Raw genomic sequence first — 22,063 nt, 5'->3', positions numbered from 1 at the left:
AGTGTGCATTTTGGAGTTCAATTCCTCAGTTCATTTTTATAGTTCATAATTGTTCTTTGCTTGAGTGTGACAGTCAAGTTAAGGAAAGATATACTTGCATTGGAGCCAGTGCACTGCTGGGGAGGCTGCTTCTCATTGCACAGTGTTAGTTTACCAACGATCTGTGCTTGTGGACTGTACAATCATATTTACTGTTTGTGGGATCTGGTTGTGCACAATTGGCTGCTGTGTTTTCCATATAACAATGGCGACTATGCTTCAAAAGTAATTAATTGGTTGTGAAGTTCTTCGAAACTTCTGAGGAAATAAAAAGGCACAATAGAAATGCAAGTTCTTTCCTTTCTTGTATCACTCTCCTAAACACAGCTGCCTACCTCCACTCATAGCAACTACTGGAATTGGTTGACATTTATACCAATGCTCCAGGTTGACGCAAGAAGCGTATTGTCCCAGCCCATTCAGCAACCAACTTCCGCCAGTAACAAAGAGGGCGGCGCCCAGGCCGCACGTAGCGGCTGCGCATGCGTCTCCCTGACACGCCGTTTGTCGCTCGGTGGGCGCCGACAATGGCGGCCTGTGGGAGTGAGGCCCGGGTTGGAGATGTGGAGGAGGATGCGTCACAGCTGGTGTTTCCTAAAGGTACCGGAAGAGAAGGAATGAAAACCTGATAGGGAGGGACCGGGGGAGAGGTAGACGAGGTTTGAGCACCGGGGAGGAGGAGAGAGAGAGCGCGAGCGGGCCTCTGGGCTCCCCGGTGAAGGAGCCCCTGGCCTTCCCCCCCCCCCCCCCCCCCCAGGAGCCCCTGGCCTTTCCCCCCCCCCCCCCAGGTCAAGGAGCCCATGCCCCCCCACCCCCAGGTCAAGGAGCCCCTGGCCTTTTCCCCCACCCCGGTCAAGGAGCCCCTGGCCTCCCCCCCCCGGGTCAAGGAGCCCTTGGCCTTCTCCCCCACCCCGGTCAAGGAGCCCCTGGCCTTTCTCTTCCCCCCCCCCCCGGGTCAAGGAGCCCTTGGCCTTCTCCCCCCCCCCCCCCCCCCCCGGTCAAGGAGCCCCTGGCCTTTCTCCCCCCCCCCCCCCCCCCCCCCCCCGGGTCAAGGAGCCCCTGGCCTTTTCCCCCACCCCGGTCAAGGAGCCCCTGGCCTTTCTCTTCCCCCCTTTCCCCCCCCCCCCCCCCCCCGGGTCAACGAGCCCTTGGCCTTCTCTCTTCCCCCCCCCCCCTCCCTCCCTCCCTCCCTCCCCGGTAAAGAAGCCCCTGGCCTTTCTTCCCCCCCCCCCCCGGGTCAAGGAACCCCCGGCCTTTCTCCTCCCCACCCGGTCAAGGAGCCCCTGGCCTCCCCCCCCCCCCCGGGTCAAGGAGCCCTTGGCCTTCCCCCCCCCCACCACACCCTGGTCAAGGAGCCCCTGGCCTTTCTCTCTCTCCCCTCTCCCCCCCCCCCCCCCTCTCCTCTCCCCCCCCCCCCCCTCTCCTCTCCCCCCCCCCCCTCTCCCCTCCCCCCTCTCCCCTCCCCCCTCCCCCCCCTCCTCTCCCCTCCCCCCTCCTCTCCCCTCCCCCCTCCTCTCCCCTCCCCCCCCCTCTCCCCTCCCCCCCCCTCTCCCCTCCCCCCCCCTCTCCCCTCCCCCCCCCTCTCCCCTCCCCCCCCCTCTCCCCTCCCCCCCCTCTCCCCTCCCCCCCCCTCTCCTCTCCCCCCCCCCCCCTCTCCCCTCCCCCCCCTCTCCTCTCCCCCCCCTCTCCTCTCCCCCCCTCTCCTCTCCCCCCCCTCTCCTCCCCCCCCCCTCTCCCCCCCCCTCTCTCCCCCCCCCTCTCTCCCCCCCCTCTCCCCCCCCCCCTCTCCCCCCCCCCCTCTTCCCCCCCCCCTCTTCCCCCCCCCTCTCTCCCCCCCCCCCTCTCCCCCCCCCCCTCTCTCCCCCCCCCCTCTCTCCCCCCCCCCTCTCTCCCCCCCCCCTCTCTCCCCCCCCCCCCTCTCTCCCCCCCCCCCCTCTCTCCCCCCCCCCCCTCTCTCCCCCCCCCCCCTCTCTCCCCCCCCCCTCTCTCCCCCCCCCTCTCTCTCCCCCCCCCCTCTCTCCCCCCCCCCTCTCTCCCCCCTCCCCTCTCTCCCCCCTCCCCTCTCTCCCCCCTCCCCTCTCTCCCCCCTCCCCTCCCCCCCCCCCCTCTCCCCCCCCCCCCCTCTCCCCCCCCCCTCCTCTCCCCCCCCCCCTCTCCCCCCCCCCCCTCTCCCCCCCCCCCCTCTCCCCCCCCCCCTCTCCCTCCCCCCCTCTCTCCCTCCCCCCCTCTCTCCCTCCCCCCCTCTCTCCCCCCCCCCTCTCCCCCCCCCCTCTCCCCCCGCCCCCTCTCCCCCCGCCCCCTCTCCCCCCCCCCCCTCTCCCCCCCCCCCTCTCTCCCCCCCTCTCTCCCCCCCTCTCTCCCCCCCCCTCTCTCCTCCCCCTCTCTCCCCTCCCCCTCTCTCCCCCCCCCTCTCTCTCCCCCCTCCCCTCTCTCCCCCCTCCCCTCTCTCCCCCCTCCCCTCTCTCCCCCCTCCCCTCTCTCCCCCCTCCCCTCTCTCCCCCCTCCCCCCCTCTCCCCCCTCCCCCCCTCTCCCCCCCCCTCTCCCCCCCCCTCTCCCCCCCCCCCCTCTCCCCCCCCCCTCTCCCCCCCCCCCCTCTCCCCCCCCTCTCCCCCCCCTCTCTCCCCTCTCCCCTCCCCCCCCCTCTCCCCTCCCCTCTCCCCTCTCCCCTCCCCCCCCTCCCCCCTCCCCCCCCTCCCCCCTCCCCCCCTCCCCCCCCTCTCCCCTCCCCCCCCCTCTCCCCTCCCCCCCCCTCTCCCCTCCCCCCCCCTCTCCCCTCCCCCCCCCCTCTCCCCTCCCCCCCCCCTCTCCCCTCCCCCCCCCTCTCCCCTCCCCCCCCCTCTCCCCTCCCCCCCCCTCTCCCCTCCCCCCCCTCTCCCCTCTCCCCCTCCCTCCCCTCTCCCCTCTCCCCCCCCCTCTCCCCTCTCCCCTCCCCTCCTCTCCCCCCTCTCCCCCCCCCCTCCTCTCTTCCCCCCCCCTCCTCTCTTCCCCCCCCCCCCCTCCTCCCTCCTCCCTTCCCCCCCCCCCCCCCCCTCCCTCCTCCCTCCTCCCTGTGACCATGTTTCCTGGGCTCAGGTGACTGTGTATTGGTGGCTTGAACGAGCCCATTACTCACTCCGAGCGACGGGTCTGTCTCATCAAACCTGGTCGAGCCTCTCTTTTCCTATTCTTGCAAGAGTGGATTTGACAGCCTATTCCCAAGTGAATGTACCATCTACACTGCTGCTTAGCAATCACTCAACTAAAGGAGCATGTATGTGGCATGATGACTTCATCCTCTGATACTGTGCCCCCACCCCCTACTTGTATGCAATACTGTACTGTCCACTCCCATCATTCTGTTTAAAGTATGGAAGCTCAATACACAGGAACCTGATGCCAGGTGCTGGATATTGGAACTTGAACACTGATAGAATGTCATCCAAAGAGCAAAGTGTTATTGATGGTGATTTGGGTGAGTTTTGTGTCTCGCAGAGTTTGAGAGCTCAGAAACCCTGTTGAACTCTGAGGTCCACATGTTGTTGGAGCACAGAAAGCAGCAGAACGAGAGTGCGGAGGACGAGCAGGAGCTTTCTGAGGTCTTCATGAAAACGTTAAATTACACAGCCAGGTTCAGCCGTTTCAAAAACAGGGAAACCATCGCCAGTGTCAGGAGGTCAGTACAGGAGGATTTTAAAATGTTCAGTTCACCTGCTGAATGACTATCTCAAGCTGGTGCGTATTACAGCCAAAAGCAACGGCAGGTGGACTAACTGTATCTTCCTTGGAGGTGAGCTCAGCATAGAATTAACCTGTGACGCCTGTCCTGTATGGTTTTGGCTTCTGGCTTAACTTTAATAGGTCCAAGGGTTAGCAACTTGAATACTTTATTAAGAAATAGAAGTTTTAGCCTCTGCCTTCTCTTGTATGGATACATCAATAATTGTAAGCACATAACTGATACTTGTCCCTATACCTGCATGTAGCCAGCTCGCTGGATGAAACCTCGAATGCCATGAGGTTGGTCACCAGTGTCATAAATTCAAGTTGTTCACCTTGCACCACCATACTTTCTCATTTATACTCTATAGTGGACCATCTTGTCACCTGATGTTACTTTGTCGTCTTGTCTGCTTTTGATGTAATGTTAGCAGCTGCACCTGGGATCTCTGTTTGCGATTTACAAGGAGATGTTCCTTGGGACCAAGCAGCATTCAGTTACTTTCCTTTAGTAATTCTACTACTATCCCTAAAGTAGCTTGCCTACTGTTAATTATTATTTCTTACAGTTTTACAATCATAGATAAAAACATTACGTGTAATTAATTCTCTTTCTCACTCTGAAGATTCGATTGTCCTTCATTATCAACAAACTCCTATTTCTCCTTATCTCTTCTCAGTTCCAGCTAGCCAGCCCAGAGGAATGCCTTTTCATTGTTGCCTTGGTGATCTCTAGGCAATAAAGTTCCCATATGAATTTTTAACTCTGGCTAGCTTCTCTTTCCCATAATGCATATCAGCCATTTTCTGTCCACATATTTCAGCCACTTTAAGTAGATATCTTTTAACCAATAAGCCTGTTACTGGTTGCTGCCAGAGGCCTCAGAACAGATCCCCTGCCTGTCTTCTGAGGTTAGCTGATTTTCTCTCCCTCCTCATTTTAACAATCAGCCAGATGAACGAGTCTGCAATATTCAGAGAATTACAACCTTTCTGCCCAGCAGAAACGATTATGTCGAATCCAGAAAGGGCGACAGGCTCATGTGAAAAGATTGAGCTGCAGTAATTTGAGTTCATGTGTGGGTTTTATTTGAAGTATAACTTCTGTGTTCTCTTTCTTTATAGTCTACTGCTACAGAAGAAATTGCACAAATTTGAGCTAGCCAGTCTGGCCAACCTGTGTCCTGAGACAGCTGAGGAGGCCAAAGCTCTCATTCCCAGGTCAGTGCCCCATTTGTTCTGAGATGATGACACTATCAGGCTCTATGGTTAAATGCATATATCTCTGTTTTTTGGGCCTCCAGTCACAGCCAACAGGAATTGGAGATGTCCCAGTGCAATGGGTGTGAGGTGTTTATCAATTGCCAAGACAGGCTAATGATTTGCTTATGGTTTACAGTCCTCATTGGCATATTAAGTACCTTTCAACTAAATGCATATTTTAAACTTGTGTGAGTACGTTTTTCTTTAAAAGCCCAACATTTGAAACAAGCTCTTTTCCCAAATCTGTTCTATGGGAAAAAAAATTTTTTTTTAAACCTGGAAAATGACAGGGAGTCAGAGTTCGCTAAGTCATGACTGCAGCACTGATTTCGGAAATCTTTTGCTGGGTGCATTTTCTGCCAGGCAGAATAAATTGCTCGGTGTATAACTTTCAGTTTCCAGAATGAAATGGAATTAAAATGAAATGCTTTCGATCAATTTGACCACAATGTCTCCCAACACTTCTCGTGGGTGGTTCATTTCCTTTGTACCACCCTTCTACAGGTCCATTCCTATCTATTCCCTCACATTCAGCGCATCTCCTGCAATGGCTTCTCACGTTCCTGCACAGTATCTAGGTTGTCCCCCCATTGATTTGCTGCTCGTCTCATATTATTGTAAATATGGGATCAGCTTCCGTTTGTATGGTGATACTGAGATGTTTACCCCTCTATCATAACCATAAGTAAATTGTTCTTTCCAACTGATTTTCTGACATGAAGTTGTGGATTATCTAGAGCTTGCTGCAGCTGAGCATTGACAAAACCAAAGCCATCCTTTCCAGTTGAAGCTTGGCTCCTGATTTCCATTCTGCTTGGTTACACCCTCAGGCTGAAGCTACCAGTGGGTAACATCCCTGAGCTATACTTCAAATCCCATCTCCATCCCTATCTCAGTCTTCCATCCACACCACTTCTACCTGCAGGCTTGGTTTCGACAATCTTTTCTTTGCTAGCCTCCTGACCTCCACCAGAGACTAACTCCATTCGTAGAGTCAGAGTCAGAGAGATACAGCACTGAAACACTTTGGCCCACTGAGTCTGTGCTGACCAACAACCACCCATTTATGCTAATCCTACATTAACCCCATTTTTCCTACCACATCCCCACCTTCCCTCAATTCTGCTACCACCTATCTACACTAGGGGCAATTTACAATGGCCAATTTACCTAGCAACCTGCAAGTCTTTGGCAGTGGAAGGAAACCAGAGCAACCGGCGGAAACCCACGCTGTCACGGAGAACTTGCAAACTCCGCACAGGCAGTACCCAGAACTGAGCCCGGGTCGCTGGAGCTGTGAGGCTGCGGTGCTAACCACTGTGCCGCCCTTACATCCAGATCTCCACTACCCACATCTGTCCTGCACTGTCCTGTTCACCTTTTAGCTGGTCTGCCACTCGTCCCCACCCATCCCCGCCCGAAAATTGCATTGATTTCAAAATTGCTGTCCTCAATTTAGAATTCCACCTCTCAGCCTCGCCCCATCCCATGTCTAGGGCCTCCCGCAGCCCCATTTTTCCACTTGTGCTGTTTGCTCTTCTGAACCTGGCCTACTTCACATTTCCCTGTTTTACCATTACACCTGTCAGCCTTATGCTCCTGTACTCTAGGATTCTCTTCCTAAACTTTTCCACCTTCAATATCCTATTTAAAACTGTCTTTATTTACAGCGTTGTCAACTGCCCAAACTCTTCTCTACTGTTCATGACTGGTGTCCCTACCCCACTCCCCTTACCACATTCTGTGAAGTGTTTCAATATGCTTTTGTGTGATGTATAAATGCTATATAAATGCTAGTTATAGTGGAGATTGATGTATGGATTGCAATAAGACATTTACATTGAGAATTGTAAACCCACATGGCAGTTGCAGTTTATCGTGGCAACAGTTCAAGCATGATCATCATCTCAATTTTTTTCAACCTAAAAGTAATTATGCCAGTCAGCGCTGGAGTAATAAAGCAGGTTGAGGGTGTTCAACTTTGAGTCAGCTCTGAGATCACCAAACAGACATGTCCTACTGCACCAATTCCTGATAGACCCTTTGTCTTGAAATTATATTTTTACTCCCCTTCTCAGTTGTTGATTCTTGCCAGGGAGCAGTACCCCTCGCTGTGGCTATCCTCCGTGCTTTATTTGAGTGACCAGTCTTCATCTTGATTCTGTCCCCACCTGAACTCAACCCATCTTCTCTTCTGGGCACGTTACTGGAATATGTGTAGGAACGTGATCCTGGTCGCACTTTTGACCCCCACCCCTCCCCACCTGTATTTGGCAGAGAAGACTGCATTTAATTGTAGCCTGCAGTTACTCCTCCCCAACACCACCCCCTTGCCTTGCCGAGATCAGCTAAATCAGCAGAAAGTGATGGTCAATAAAACTGGCACCAGACTCTGTGCCTCAGTGCCATGCTACCCAGTGCATTTACCCACTGAACCAATTGGGGAAGCTTTCATCTGTAGTTCCAACAGAATCAATAAATACTTAGCCTCTGAATGGACTACATTGAGCTCGAAGCCGATGGGCATGACTCTGGTTTGTATCAGGTTCAGAATTCTGTTTGATTTCTATTGGATGTGTTGCCTCTGGAGTTTTAAATATACTTGTGGAATAGATTTTTGCAGTCTATTCATGTCTTTCTCTTTTTCTCCTTCCTCCACCCTCCCCACTTCTCCATTTCATGAATTTCAGTTTGGAAGGTCGATTTGAGGACGAGGAGCTCCAGCAGATCCTTGATGATATTCAGACCAAGCGAAGCTTTCAGTATTAACACCACCATCTCCTACCCACAGCTCTCCCTGGTGCTCACCCACTGAGTATTGGTGCTGTGCTTCCCACTGACATGGACTAATTGTGCAAAGAATAAAGGTGGTGAGGCTGTGGGCTGAAGCTCAACCAGGCCAGCTTTACCACATCACCTAAGGACGAGATTTAAAAGAAAAATCCTTTGGAATTGTTTTGAATCCAGAATCATTCAGTAGCACGTTCCATGAGGCCTAGAGTGTAAATATATTCTGGAATCACCTGTTCTTAAGGGAAGATCATCTTTTTTCATTCAGATGTCTAGATGCCCTTATGTTTTTGTCAAATTTTTCTGACCATCACTTTTGACATTCTGAAATCCTGTAACTAGTTCTCAGAATGGTGGCCTCTTATTGTTTTATTAAAGTGAGGATGCACATGTTGGATCCTGGTTGAAGATTGTCTCTGAAAGAAGTCAGGAGAGAAATGATTTTGTTCCTTGTATGTACATTTGTGAGTAATAGCAATGATCTATTGATAATGACAGCCAATTAAGGCACAGTGCACCTTTAGGTGCATTTTACTGAGTCTTTACCTGTACAGGTATAGTGTCGAATATCGGTGTAGGACTGCCTCTCACCAGCACTTCAGCGTACAGCAAGGTAATGAGGGAAGAAGAGCTACCAGCAATTGCACATATCTCTTCATATTGAAGGCATTACCTTCTGATGGGTTTGGTTCCACTGTGGTTCCTCACCCCACTGTTCTTTTTTGTGTGCGAACATTGGCAATGAGTAGTAGCAACTTATTTGGTTCATGGAGCATCACTCAGTATCCAGCAGGAACTGCTGAACAGCGAGCAAGGTGGGGGATATCTGTAAGGCCAATTGTGCCGTCACCCCGAATGTCAGCTCAGCTGAGACCGAGTACCTCGGCACACCCTGGGGATTGAATGTGCGACAACGTGCATTTAGTTTGGTGAGGTGAAGGCAAGATTTGAATTTGTTTGTGGGGTCTATTGAGGACAAGGAGCTTGAGCAGATCCTCTGATATTCAGACCAAGTGAAGCTTTCAGCATTAACATCACCATCTCATACCCACAGCTCTCCCCAGTGTTGACCCACTGGACATCGGTGCTGGTGCTTCCCACTGACATGGACAACATTTTGGGGTTACAGTAAAAGTTTTGGAGGCAACACTTCAGGTGCTGATTTAAATCTGTCTAGCCTCATAACACAATGTTTTTTTAAAAAATCTAATTTGTTGTGGAATCTTTGCATCTTGGAATGAACTGGAGCATACATTAGGGAGAATGAAAGCACCGTCCAATGTACCATTCCTGTGTGCTCTCTTCTCTGCCAATATTTCAAATAAAGTTCTCCCAGATCAAATCTAGCATGGTTAGTCACAGAGTAAAGAACTCTACATTTTGCACCAATAATGTGCTTCAGCTGCTGACAAATGATCAAAACACTAGCCTCCAATGTAATATCCATTCCCAAGCTAACTATATGAAGGAGTTTGGCAACCAATGTAAATTAGAGGCAGTTTGTGGTCGTTTGCCCATTAGGAGCTTTTGGAACAAATCTCTTGGGACCCTTTCAGGCAACAGACAGAAGGTCAGGAGCTGGGTTTAAATAACATCTTAAGAGCTGTATTTGAATCCAGTTTCCAGTGTTGAATGGCCATTTCTCCTGTTTAAATTGCTATTCAGTTACATCTCTCAGCTTTCCCTCCTGTCCTTTTGTTTAATTTTTTCCCTTTTTAGCTGAAGATAATGGTTTACACCCTCCAATGTGATCTGAACTGGTTTGATGCAGATTTTTTCCTCATTTTGGCCCTGCGTGGTTTCATGTGTTTTTTCCCCTCCCCCTCCTGGGAGGTTACATGGCTGCTGGGGGCAGAGTGTTGGGGGTGGGCAGAACATATCTCGTCCTGATGCTCGAGGCATCATGAGTATGGGGCAAGCTTGATGGACCAGCTGGACTTTGAGTCATAGAGTCGTACAGCATAGAAACAGGCCCTTCGGCCCACGGCGTCCATGCCGACCATAATGCCTGTCTATACTAATCCCACCTGCCTGCATTAATTCCATATCCCTCTATGCCTTTCTCATTCAAGTACCTGTCCGGATGCCTCTTAAATGTCGCTACTGTTCCTGCCTTCACCACCTCCTCTGGCAGCTCATTCCAGATACCCACTATTCTTTGTGTGAAAAATTTACCCCTTTGATCCCCTTTAAACCTCCTCCCTCTCACCTTAAATCTATGCCCTCTAGTTTTAGTCACCCCTACCATGGGAAACAGACTCTAGCTATCTACCCTATCTATGCCTCTCATAATCTTATATACCTCTATCTTGTCTCCTCTCAGCCTCCTTCGCTCCAGGGAAAACAGACCCAGCCTATCCAATCTCTCTTTATAACTCAAGCCCTCCAAACCAGGCAACATCTTGGTGAATCTTTTCTGCACCCTCTCTAGCTTAATCGCATCTTTCCTGTAGTGCGGTGACCAGAACTGCGCACAGTACTCCAAATGCGGCCTAACCAACGTTTTCCTGCTTCTCATTTTTGTATGTTCTCTCCTAGCTCATGTTTGAAGAGTGTCTCCTTTGGGCCACTGAGGAGCTGGTGATGCTTATGGAACCAGTCCCTAGCATCATATTCAAGCAAGGGGGAGGTGAAGTTTGAACTATTGTGTTTCCAGCCTTGCTCTGACTTCCATTAAAATGCAGCACAGGAATATTTAATACTTGTAGAGCTACAGTTTGGTCATCATACACAGATTTCCTAGAACCAACATCCCAATCAGTAATTTCTACTGAACCATCTGTTGCTCATTTCCAGTAAGTTACAGTATGATCATCCAACAGAAGCGATTTCCATTGAACGATATCTTTGCGACTGCAGGTCAATGAATGAGCTGTCCAGCATGGAACTAAGCAATACAGAACAGCTCATCCTACATTAAATCCCTGGATTTTTGCTGTGTTATGGGGAAAGAGTCCAGAAGTGGTGTGAAAACATACTAGTGCAAGAAGACAAATAGTCTCCCATGTTGAAACTTGTTCTGATAAACTACTGTCTCCCTCCACAATATTGTCTTGGCTCTTAATTCACTTTACTTCCTAATTCCCTTTTTTTTGTGAACTCCTACAGTGCCTCCAGAGCTTTGGAGTAAATTCTATTCAATGTATTAGCTCACCCCCTCAGTTTAACACTTATGTCTTCAGTTCTACTTTGTGCACTCAGCTTAACTCGTATTCCTTGTTTCATCCTATCTGTTGGTTTGAAGACGATCCTTTTTGCTCTTCCTATTCCCTTGGTTTAATTTCCATTTCCTCAGTTTAAACTTGTGCTCTGTTTCATAGGTCTACAAGGGTGGAGGTGTTGCTCGATAGGACTATGAGTAAGGAAATAGATTAGATAGGTGAGCTAAATATGGGTGAGCACTTTGGAAGTTGCAACTGCAATAAGATATGGTAAAAGATACAACTGGAAAGGAACAAGTCAGTACAAAAGTTAGATTAGGTCAGACTTTAGATGTACTAGCTGGCTGAGTAACATGGTAAGAAATTGGCATAAGGGCTGGAATAACTGGGATGTTTTAAAAGCAGATTGCAAAAGTAAAGAATAAATAAGGGGAATAATACTTTTAAGATGCAATAAATAAATAGCCAATTAAAATTGAAAAATAGAATTTACAAGGACTATAACAATGAAAAAACTAAAGGAGAAAATTCTTTTGAGTGTAGGATATGGAAAGCTGAGTATGAGAAATTTTTAACATCAAAAGGAGCAGAATTTTCTAAGTATCAATAACGAGAATTGTTTAAAATGAAGTGGAACCCCTGAAAGGAGAGGGCTATCAATTTGTGAACGTGACCTGCAGGGCTACAGACCAAATGATGGAAGGTGGGATTAGACTCAGTATCTCGTTTTTCAGCTGGTGCAGATACGGTGGGCCAAGTGGCCTCTTCCTGTGCTGTGAACTTTCTATGATTCTATTCGAAGTCCTTTCTGCGGGCCTTTAATAAAGAGGTGGTAAATCCTGAAGTCAGTGAGAAATCAATATTTTGATAGATAATGTAAAATGTTAGGTAGTTTAACTAAAGGAAGACAACCACAATAGTGTTTGTTCACTCCAAACAGCATTTGCCACTTGTCAGCCTAATTTTTCATTTCTATGCCAATGCCAATCCCAAAGCTGCAAACTTGAAAAATTTTGTTTTTGTTGTCCTTTGGAAGTAATTGTGATCACCACAAGCAGCAGTGGCCTTGGCACTGATCCCTCAGGCATCCTGATACTTGCCTCTTCCATTCTCCTGTGTACAACTTCCCTTTTGTTTCCTCTGATTCATCCAATTTACAATGTACTTCAAAAGTCCCATTCCATACATTCCAACCTAATGAACTAATCTGTGTGGCACTGTCAAAAGCTTTACTGAAATGTAAATACACTGGCTGATATCCGATGAGGACGCTCCTACTGAATCAGACAATATACTGCTTATAGGAGTATTGCCAACAAAATATGATGGAGCAATTGTCACGGGAAGTAATTGTGACACGTGAAAGTGTGCTGTAAACAAGACATAATGCATTAATGTACCATCTGTCGTGTAGCCCATGAAAAATCAAGGCGGGTCAATGTGTATTGAAGAGGCTGTGGATGCATGTATGGGGATCTGCAACTTATGTAACTCTTATTGGCAGAGGGATGCAGCTGCAGATATGATTGAGTGAAAGGTTGCCGAGAACCTGCAGTGCTAAAACAGGACATTAAGCCAAACTAGTTTATATTGGTGTTCAGTTCCATTCACAATTCCTCAGATAATAAAGCTGTCTGTTCCCAAGTCTGGCAAGACCTGCACAACATCCAGGCTGCAGCTGATAAGTGACAAATAATATTAAACGACCCTTCCTACACCCACTAGAGAGAAAGTTCAAAAGAAATACTAGCCCAAACAGTGGAAAGAAAAAGGAACTTACCTCTAACTGTAAAAGACAGAGCTCAGAACGACAGGCTGCAAGTAAATTCCTGCGATCGGGTGAGTCATTGGGCCGATGGTTGAGGAATGCCCATTTTAAAAAAAGCTTTGAAGTACTTCAGACGTTGATTTTTTTTCAAAGGTTCCATAAAAAAAACAGGGCAGACCCAATTCTTCTCACAGGCTGATCGAGGTTGGCACCATTACAGGAGGCGTCGAATAGCAAATAGTGCAGGAAAACCCCAAACACTAGTCTTTTCACGCAGCCAAAGTTAAACAAAAACATCAAACCATTCGAGCGTGAAGAACATAAACAAACTAGCAAAAAGAAAGCAATTGAACTGCCTATTGAACAGCTGTGGAAACAGACAAGCATAAATGTTACAAGTAAGATAAACAGAGAACGCTGTCAAACATCTGCTCCTCTCCATCAAAGCAGCCAGTCGAAATAACAGAGAAGTTCTTAAAGGGGAAACAGAGCAGAGTGAATGGAATAAATTTTAAAACCAGTCTCCGACTACAAATAAAAAAGTCATCATAAATGCAGTGCTGCAGGCACACATCCAGAGCTGAACAAGTTAAATGAAGACCAGAAAGCAAAAGAACAGCAGAAATATGGATACAAAATTACCCAGCATGAACTGGAAGGCCATTGATATCCTATCTGAGTTCAAACTCTTTAAACAAAGAATGCAGTTATGCTTCATTGACCAAGCTGTTACAGAACCAGAGAAACAGGCTGTAAATATATTAATACCAGTTGGGAATGAGGGTTTATACAGAATCAATACTCTGGCTTATCCGAAGGGGACCAGAAAAATGCCGCAAAGATACAGGAAGTGCTAGAAGATTGGTTCCAGTTACGAGTGAATTTTAGAATTTACCGTCTGGAATTGATGTCCTACAGGCAACAGCCACAAGGAATCAATAGACCAGTTCATCAGTAGATGCCGTGGTAAGGACAACAAGTGTGATTTTTCAGAAACTGAGCTGTCGGAGCAACTAATGAAGCTGATGATTGTCTCAACACCCATTGAAGCATTTCAGAAAGACCTTACGGAAAAAGAAAGGTAACAGCATTGATGTGCTGCTGGAAGATGGCAGGAAACATGAAGCCATTGTAGCTGGACAACAGCATCTGCAAGCTCTAGTTGCCACCAACAGTCTCGGCACGATAACCAAGTCAGAATAAGCAAGCAAGCTGTGTGGTTTATCCCACTTACCGCAAAGTTGTCCTGCATTTCAAGACCTGTGCAAGGCGGTGTGATGCAAAAGGACTCTGGGCCCACCTATGCAAGAAATCTAGCTCCAAGGACACAGCCAGAAGTCACAGTAGGATACAAGCAAACAGAAGACAGGCGCAGCAACGTGGCAACAGCAGCAAGGAAAGCGCCAGAGATCTGCGTAAATGCAAGCCCATACACAAAGTCCACAGCCAAACAGACCTGAGACATGACTCAGAGCAGAAGAATTCTCAGTCAGATGACGAGCAAGCATTCCAGATTGTGAACCTGACACATTGTGTTGGTGAAGTCAAACAAGTGGAAGCTTTCACTGCTATTAACATCATGTGACCAAAGAAAGTTGGCAAACACACACTCAGGATTAAGATTGACATTAGAATTTATGCAAATATCCTACCAGTCCGAATCCTCAAAGATATGTACCAGAGCCATTGAAAATCAATGATACAACTGACAACAGCAAAATTATCTGCATAATGGTCACCCATTCCTTGCAGTGGCACACTAACAATGCAATGCAGCTAAGGCAAGTCGGCATGGAAACCACAAATATTTACCTGGTCGACACGAGTGGACCAGCAGTGGCAGGACTACCAGTGTGTAAGGACCTCAACAACGTGACTATCCATGAGGTCACCAAGGTACCCATTATAGCAGAAGAGACCAAGGGTACCCACATTGAGTCAGTCAACAACCTACAACAGATGTACCCGGACAGGTTCGATGCCATAGGAGATTTTAGAGACGATGCCGTACTGCACCTCAGAGAGGATACAATTCTGTCAATCAACCCTCCCAACCCTGCAGCGTGCAAGAAAGGTGTAAGCGTAAGTTAGATGACATGGAACGCAATGGCATCATCCGTTGGGTGCATCATCACACAGACTGGTGCAGCTCAATTACGTGCTTACTGAAGAAGGATGGCGCAATCAAGGTACGTCTAGATCTGAGACATCTTAAACCTCTCCCTAAAGAGATGCCCCCACAAGGTTCCAACATAGAGGAATTGAATCCCAAGTTCACAATAGCCAAATTCCTCTCCAAGTTGGATGCTACATGTTGGGTGTTAATTAGTTAATTGTATTCAAGTGCGTATATATAAAGGAGCCAGTCAGCACTGGCTGGGGGTGTTGTTTGGAGAGCAGGAGTAAGCTCTGTGGCGAGCAATAAACAATCTCCACCAAAGCATCCTAGTCTCAGTGTCTTCTTCACAAACAGGCTTGGAAGTTTCTCTAACATTGGTAGCAGAGGATGGTTGCCTGAAAGTGAAAATTGGAGACAGATTTGTTTTCAGACAGGAGATTAGAATTGGAGTTTTTTTTTTGAGTAAGCTGTATTTGGAGTTTTTTTTTATTGTTTTTGAAGAAAGATGACTGATACCAAATGTAAGAGGTCAGGATATGATTTTCCACCACTGTTTTGTGAAGCCGAACTTTATGATCAATGGAAGAATTAAGTTGATCTGTGGATATGGGTTACGTCTTTATCAAAAAGGAAATAAGGAATAGCCCTTTCACTTCCCGCCAGAAGCAAGATCAGGGGCAAAGTGTTCTCGGAGCTAGAGACTCATCATTTTGACGATGAGGAAGGTTTGAAATTTATGGATAAAATTTATATGAAAGATGACTTACAGAGTGCCTATGAGGTGTGGTCAGACTTTGATAAATTTAGGAAATTGGATGGTTCTTCCATCGAAGAATATATTACGGAGTTTAACCGACTATATGCAAGGTTGCAGTGATTCTGCTTGGAAATTCCTAGATCAGTGCTTGCCTTCAAATTATTGGATTGTGCTAGGACATTGAACATGGATAGGTTCTTGGTATTAACTGGAATTAGACTCAAAGAAAAAGATGCGCTGTTTGGTCAGATGTCAGACTCCCTAAAACATTTTTTGGGAAAACATTCCTTTCTGGCCGCTTTCATGGCGCTGATGCGCTCTTTAGTGGTGACACCGAAGGTGGAGGATACAATACTAGCAGCATTTCAAGACCGTTCAAGTATGGAGCCCAGACGTCCCTACGAAAGGAGAAACACACACAAAACGAATGAGGATAGAGACCTATAGCAGCTATAACAGATGGCAGGAATTGGGTAATTATGGCAGAAGGATAAACCCCAAGAATAACCAAGGGGTGGTCAACAGGTGTTTCTGATGTGACTCAAAGTATCATAATGTGTTGCATTGCCCGAAAAGGAATAACAGGATTTTTGAGATGACACATGATGTGAAAGGTTCGGAAGGCGAGGATGATGACACTGATCAATCAGAAGGAATTGTACTGGTCACGAGAAGCTTCAGTCCAGTACTGAGTGTCCTAATTGCAGATTTGTTCAATTGCGCAGTACTAGACAGTGGGTGTATGTCCACAGGATGTGGAGTGGATGGGTTAAGCTGTTACATGGATTTTTAAGTAAGGAAGACCGAAGTAAGGTCAAAGAATTTGACAGTTCTACCTGTTTCAGGTTTGGGGATGACAACACGTTGAAATCACTAAAAAGAGTGGTAATTCCATGTAAAATAGCAGGGGTAAACCATTTTATTAGTATGGATGTAGTATCCAGTGATATACCTTTGCTGTTAAGTAAACCGTCTATGAAAAAGGCTCAGATAAAATTGGATATGGAACATGATAAGGCGATTATCTTTGGGAAATCTGTAGCTTTGCAGTTTACACAGTCAGGACATTTTTGTATTCCTTTAGCGAGACCTAACATCTCTAAGCAGGATGTTAAAGAGGTATTAATGGCATCCGGGGGGTAGGAATTTAAAGGAGAAAAGGCAAATTATTTCAAAACTACATCGACAGTTTGCAATCCATCTTGTCTTAGGTTGAAGATTCTGTTAAAAGATACAGGGGTAATAGATGATGACGACACCAAACTTATGGAGGATATCAGTGAAAAGTGTGATATCTGTAAAAAAAATACAGGAGGTTGCCATCGCGACCCATAGTCAGTTAGAGGCCTGCTACCCGACCCGAACCCAACGGGACCCGACGACATGTCGGGGTCGGGTCGGGTCGGGTCGGGCCCACCTTCGGGGTATGGCGTTTGGGGTCGGGTCGGACACACACGGTAAGTGCTCTGCTGGTAAGTACTGAAATGAAAAAAAACTGATCTGAGCTGCGAGTCTGGGACGAAACTGAGTCTGTGCAGTGAGCAAGTGATGTCACTATTTCTGCAGCTTCGTGGAGATTCCAAGTCCAAAGGTAAGTAAAGGAATGGTCAGGTTGAGCTCGGGTCGGGTCAAGTTGGAGCGGGTTCGGGTTGGGTCGGGCTCGGGTCGGGTTCTTTTTTCCTGACCTGAGCAGGCCTCTATAGTCAGTCTCCCATTAGTTAAGGGACTTTAATGAAACTGTAGTGACGGACTTGAAGGTATGGGATAAAGAAATAAACATTTTTATTCTACACTTTATAGACATGGTGACTGGATTCAGTCTGTCAATGGTAATTTATAGTAAAGACAAAAAGTAATAGTGACAAGATAATGGAAAGGTGGATAGAAACGGGTCTGGGAGCACTGACTAGATTTCTAACTGACAATGGAGGAGAATTTGCCAATGATGAGTTCAGTAGTATATGTGAAAATATGAATATTGTAGTGATGCACACAGCAGTGGAAAGTCCTTTCAGTAATGGGATTTGTGAGAGAAATCATGCTGTGATTGATGAAATGCTCCGAAAAATTTTAGCCGACCAACCAAATTGTAAATTGACTCTTGCTCTGGCGTGGGCAGTACATGTGAAAAACACCCTTCAAATGGTTGGGGGCTACAGCCCATATCAATTAGTTTATGGCAGGAATCCGAAAATACCTTCAGTAATGTGGGATCATCCCCCGGCTTTAGATGGGACTACAATTAGCTTAGTTTTTGCAGAACATTTGAATGGCATGCACGCAGGGAGAAGAACATTTATTAAGGCAGAGGTTTCAGAAAAATATCAGGAGAGCTTTGAGGTATTGGATCAGGCCATCAGAAAAGAATTTTAATACCAGGCACAGGGTGTGTTACAAAAGAGAAGGGCTGAAACAATGAAGGCCCAGGAAAAGTTATAGGCACTGATGTGATTGGGAATATGGGATTAATGAAGGATTGGGGGACTTACTGGCTGCACAACTTCCCGCATGTGAACCTCCGCCTGCAGCCAGTGGACAACACGTTCAACCCGCAGGATGGCAACTACCAGCAGATCATGATCAAAAGTGGAAACACTTGGATTCAGGAGAAGCAGAAGCCGTCAACATTTTCCCTCTGCACCTCCAGAGACCTGGAGCCCGGCATGGCCGCGCCGCCCTTCACACTCGACACTTTGGACGGGCAACTGAGTTTCCCCCCGGCTCGGGAGCAGCGACCTCACTCCTTCATCTTAAATCCAGCATCGGTATCGTTGAAGGACAGGAAGACCACATGGCTGTGTTCGGGGAGCCTGTCCACCAGAGCAGCGATGGATGACCCCAAGATCCAAAATCCGTTTTCCAGCGCCCAGAGGCGACCCCAGGGATTAGGCGGCTCCTCAACTTCTTACTTTTTAAATCTTTTACAAAACCTGCCTAAATCCAGTTTGTAGCCTTGACTCTGGTTACTTACAGCATTTCACTGCAAACAAGAGCTGATAAATGTTTTATTACCTGCACCCCCTTTCCCCACCCGCTCCCCCCTCCCAACTCACCCCCTCACACCCCCTTCTCGCACCCCCTTCCCAGCTCCCCCCTCGCACCATCTTCCCCTCGCACCCCCTTCCCCTGCACCCCCTCCCCTACCCCCCAGTAGCCCCCTTCCCACCGCGCCCCTCCCCCTCGCACCTCCTCCCCTCCTGCACGCCCTTCCCCCCATTTCCTCCCACCGGCATCCACCTACACTTGAGCAGGGGCCCTAACAACCCCACTGCCTTGTGGGCATCTCGGGAGAGACCAAGGCTAAGGGAGTAAACCCTAACAGAAAATCCGGAGCGGAACCCTGAAGGCGGTCATGTGTCACCATTGGCATGTTTCCGGCAGTTCCTGCAGTCATACCGGTGCTAAACATCGTGCTCTGCACTCCTTTGGACCCTACCAGGAAGGCCAAGAGGGGGGTTTTGACGCTTGGGCAACTCACAACCTCCATACATCCGCCCAGGCATGCACCATGGAGAGGTCACTCCATAGTCGCCTCACAGCGACCGAAACAACACGGAAGGCAGCAGTTACGGTTTACAAGTCCAGCTCAATTGGCGTAGTGATTGGGCACCACCGGTTGCCTTTGTCCGTGGGAGAGGTCATCGCATCTCACTGGACAGCTACCGCCCGCCTCAAACCGGGCAGCCCCCAGTCAGTAAGGTTCAGTCCTGCCACAGACCACCTGCTTCAATGGGTGCTTGGAGCTCAGGGTCATTGCCTGACAAGTGGATGTAACACCGCACCAAACAGCATGACAAGAAAAGGAAAGAAGGTGCCTGCCCTTCGTTTTGCAAGCTGGAACATCAGAACTATGTGTCCTGGCCTGTCGGAAGACCTTACACAAATCAACGATTCTCGGAAGACCGTCATCATTAACAACGAACTCAGTAGACTCAATGTGGACATTGCAGCACTTCAGGAGACATGCCTCCCTGCGAGCGGATCTCTAAGAGAGCAAGACTACACCTTCGTCTGGCAAGGTAGGGACCCTGAATAACCATGACAGCATGGAGTGGGCTTCACCATCAGAAACTCTTTGCTCAGCAAGATAGAGCCACCTTCAAATGGCTCAGAACACATACTGTCCCTCCGACTGCTCACCGCCTCTGGTCCAGTACACCTACTCAGCATCTATGCTCCAAAACTCTGCTCCCCACCTGAAACTCCATAATATCATTAGTAGCATTCCCAATACCGAACATCTGTTCCTGCTGGGGGACTTTAACGCCATGGTTGGGGCCGACCATGACTCATGGCCTTCCTGCTTTGGGCGCTATGGCATTGGAAGGATGAATGAGAATGGGCAGAGACTGCTGGAGTTGTGTACCTATCATAACCTCTGCATCACCAACTCGTTCTTTTATACTAAACCCTGTCACCAGGTTTCATGGAAGCACCCAAGATCACGTCGTTGGCTCCAGTTGGACCTCATTGTCACAAGGCGAGCCTCTTTAAACAGTGTCCAGATCACACGCAGCTTCCACAGTGCGGACTGTAACACCAACCGCTCCCTGGTGTGCAGCGAAGTTAGACTCAAATCAAAGAAGCTGCATCACTCCAAGCAGAAGGGCCGCCCGCGCATCAACACGAGCAGAATTTCTCATCCACAGCTGTGACATAAGTTTCTAAATTCACTTGAAAAAGCCCTTCAAAACACTCCCACGGGGGATGCAGAGACCAAGTGGGCCCACATCAGAGACACCATCTATGACTCAGCAATGACCACCTCTGGCAAACGTGTGAAGCGGAATGCAGACTGGTTTCAATCTCACTTTGAAGAGCTGAAACCTGTCATAGCCGCTAAGCGCATTGCACTGTTGAACTACAAGAAAGCCCCCAGCGAGTTAACATCCATAGCACTTAAAGCAGCCAGAAGCGCTGCACAAAGAACAGCCAGGCGCTGCGCAAATGACTACTGGCAACGCCTATGCAGTCATATTCAGCTGGCCTCTGACACCAGAAACATCAAAGGAATGTATGATGGCATTAAGAGAGCTTTTGGGCCAACCATCAAGAAGATCGCCCCCCCCCATATCTAAATCAGGGGACACAATCACTGACCAACGCAAGCAAATGGACCACTGGGTGGAGCACTACCTAGAACTGTACTCCAGGGAGAATGTTGTCTCTGAGACGGCCCTCCATGCAGCCCAGTCTCTGCCAGTCATGGATGAGCTGGACGTACAGCCAACAAAATCGGAATTCAGTGATGCCATTGATTCTCTAGCCAGCGGAAAAGCCCCTGTGAAGGACGGCATTACCTCTGAAATAATCAAGAGTGCCAAGCCTGCTATACTTTCAACACTCTACGAACTGCTTTGCCTGTGCCGGGACGAGGGAGCAGTACGACAGGACATGTGCGATGCCAATATCATCACCCTCTATAAGAACAAGGGTGACCGCGGTGACTGCAACAACTACCATGGAATCTCCCTGCTCAGCATAGTGGGGAAAGTCTTCGCTCGAGTCGCTTTAAACAGGCTCCAGAAGCTGGCTGAGCATGTCTACCCTGAGGCACAGTGTGGCTTTCGAGCAGAGAGATCCACCATTGACATGCTGTTCTCCCTTCGCCAGCTACAGGAGAAATGCCGTGAACAACAGATGCCCCTCTACGTTGCTTTCATTGATCTCACCAAAGCCTTCGACCTCGTCAGCAGACGTGGTCTCTTCAGACTACTAGAAAAGATCGGATGTCCACCAAAGCTACTCAGTATCATCACCTCATTCCATGACAATATGAAAGGCACAATTCAGCATAGCGGTGCCTCATCAGACCCCTTTCCTATCCTGAGTGGCGTGAAACAAGGCTGTGTTCTCGCACCTACACTGTTTGGGATCTTCTTCTCCCTGCTGCTCTCACATACGTTCAGGTCTTCAGAAGAAGGAATTTTCCTCCACACAAGATCAGGTGGCAGGTTGTTCAACCTTGCCCATCTTAGAGTGAAGACCAAAGTATGGAAAGTCCTCATCAGGGAACTCCTCTTTGCTGATGATGCTGCATTAACATCTCACACTGAAGAGTGTCTGCAGAGACTCATCGACAGGATTGCGGCTGCCTGCAAGGAATTTGACCTAACCATCAGCCTCAAGAAAACGAACATCATGGGACAGGACATCAGAAATGCTCCATCCATCAATATCGGCGACCCCGCTCTGGAAGTGGTTCAAGAGTTCACCTACCTAGGCTCAACTATCACCAGTAACCTGTCTCTCGATGCAGAAATCAACAAGCACATGGGAAAGGCATCTGCTGTTATGTCCAGACTGGCCAAGAGAGTGTGGGAAAATGGCGCACTGACACAGAACACAAAAGTCCGAGTGTATCAAGCCTGTGTCCTCAGTACCTTGCTCTACAGCAGCGAGGCCTGGACAACGTATGTCAGCCAAGAGCGACGTCTCAATTCATTCCATCTTCGCTGCCTCCGGAAAA

General features: G+C 48.6%; 1 protein-coding gene across 3 annotated transcripts in view; it reads left to right on the top strand.

The window, feature by feature from the left end:
* Positions 1-500: 500 nt before the first annotated feature.
* The window catches only part of polr2d (RNA polymerase II subunit D), a 28,308-nt gene continuing 6,745 nt past the window's right edge, over positions 501-22,063 (top strand). Inside the window, exons 1-4 of one of the 3 annotated variants that reach the window (XM_068041823.1) lie at positions 502-639; positions 3,512-3,692; positions 4,862-4,957; positions 10,328-10,757. In XM_068041823.1, coding sequence (XP_067897924.1) covers positions 522-639; positions 3,512-3,692; positions 4,862-4,957; positions 10,328-10,373 — 441 coding nt within the window. In that variant the 5' untranslated portion in view covers positions 502-521 and the 3' untranslated portion in view covers positions 10,374-10,757. Of the gene's footprint in view, positions 640-3,511; positions 3,693-4,861; positions 4,958-7,689; positions 8,215-10,327; positions 10,758-22,063 lie in introns of those variants that run through there. The other 2 variants (XM_068041820.1, XM_068041822.1) reach the window with 2 other exon arrangements.

Source organism: Heterodontus francisci, chromosome 11 (assembly GCF_036365525.1).
Source record: "Heterodontus francisci isolate sHetFra1 chromosome 11, sHetFra1.hap1, whole genome shotgun sequence".
In the NCBI taxonomy this organism is placed as follows: Eukaryota; Metazoa; Chordata; class Chondrichthyes; order Heterodontiformes; family Heterodontidae; genus Heterodontus; species Heterodontus francisci.
Note: the sequence above shows the minus strand (reverse complement) of the source record. Positions and strands in the feature narration are given on the sequence as shown.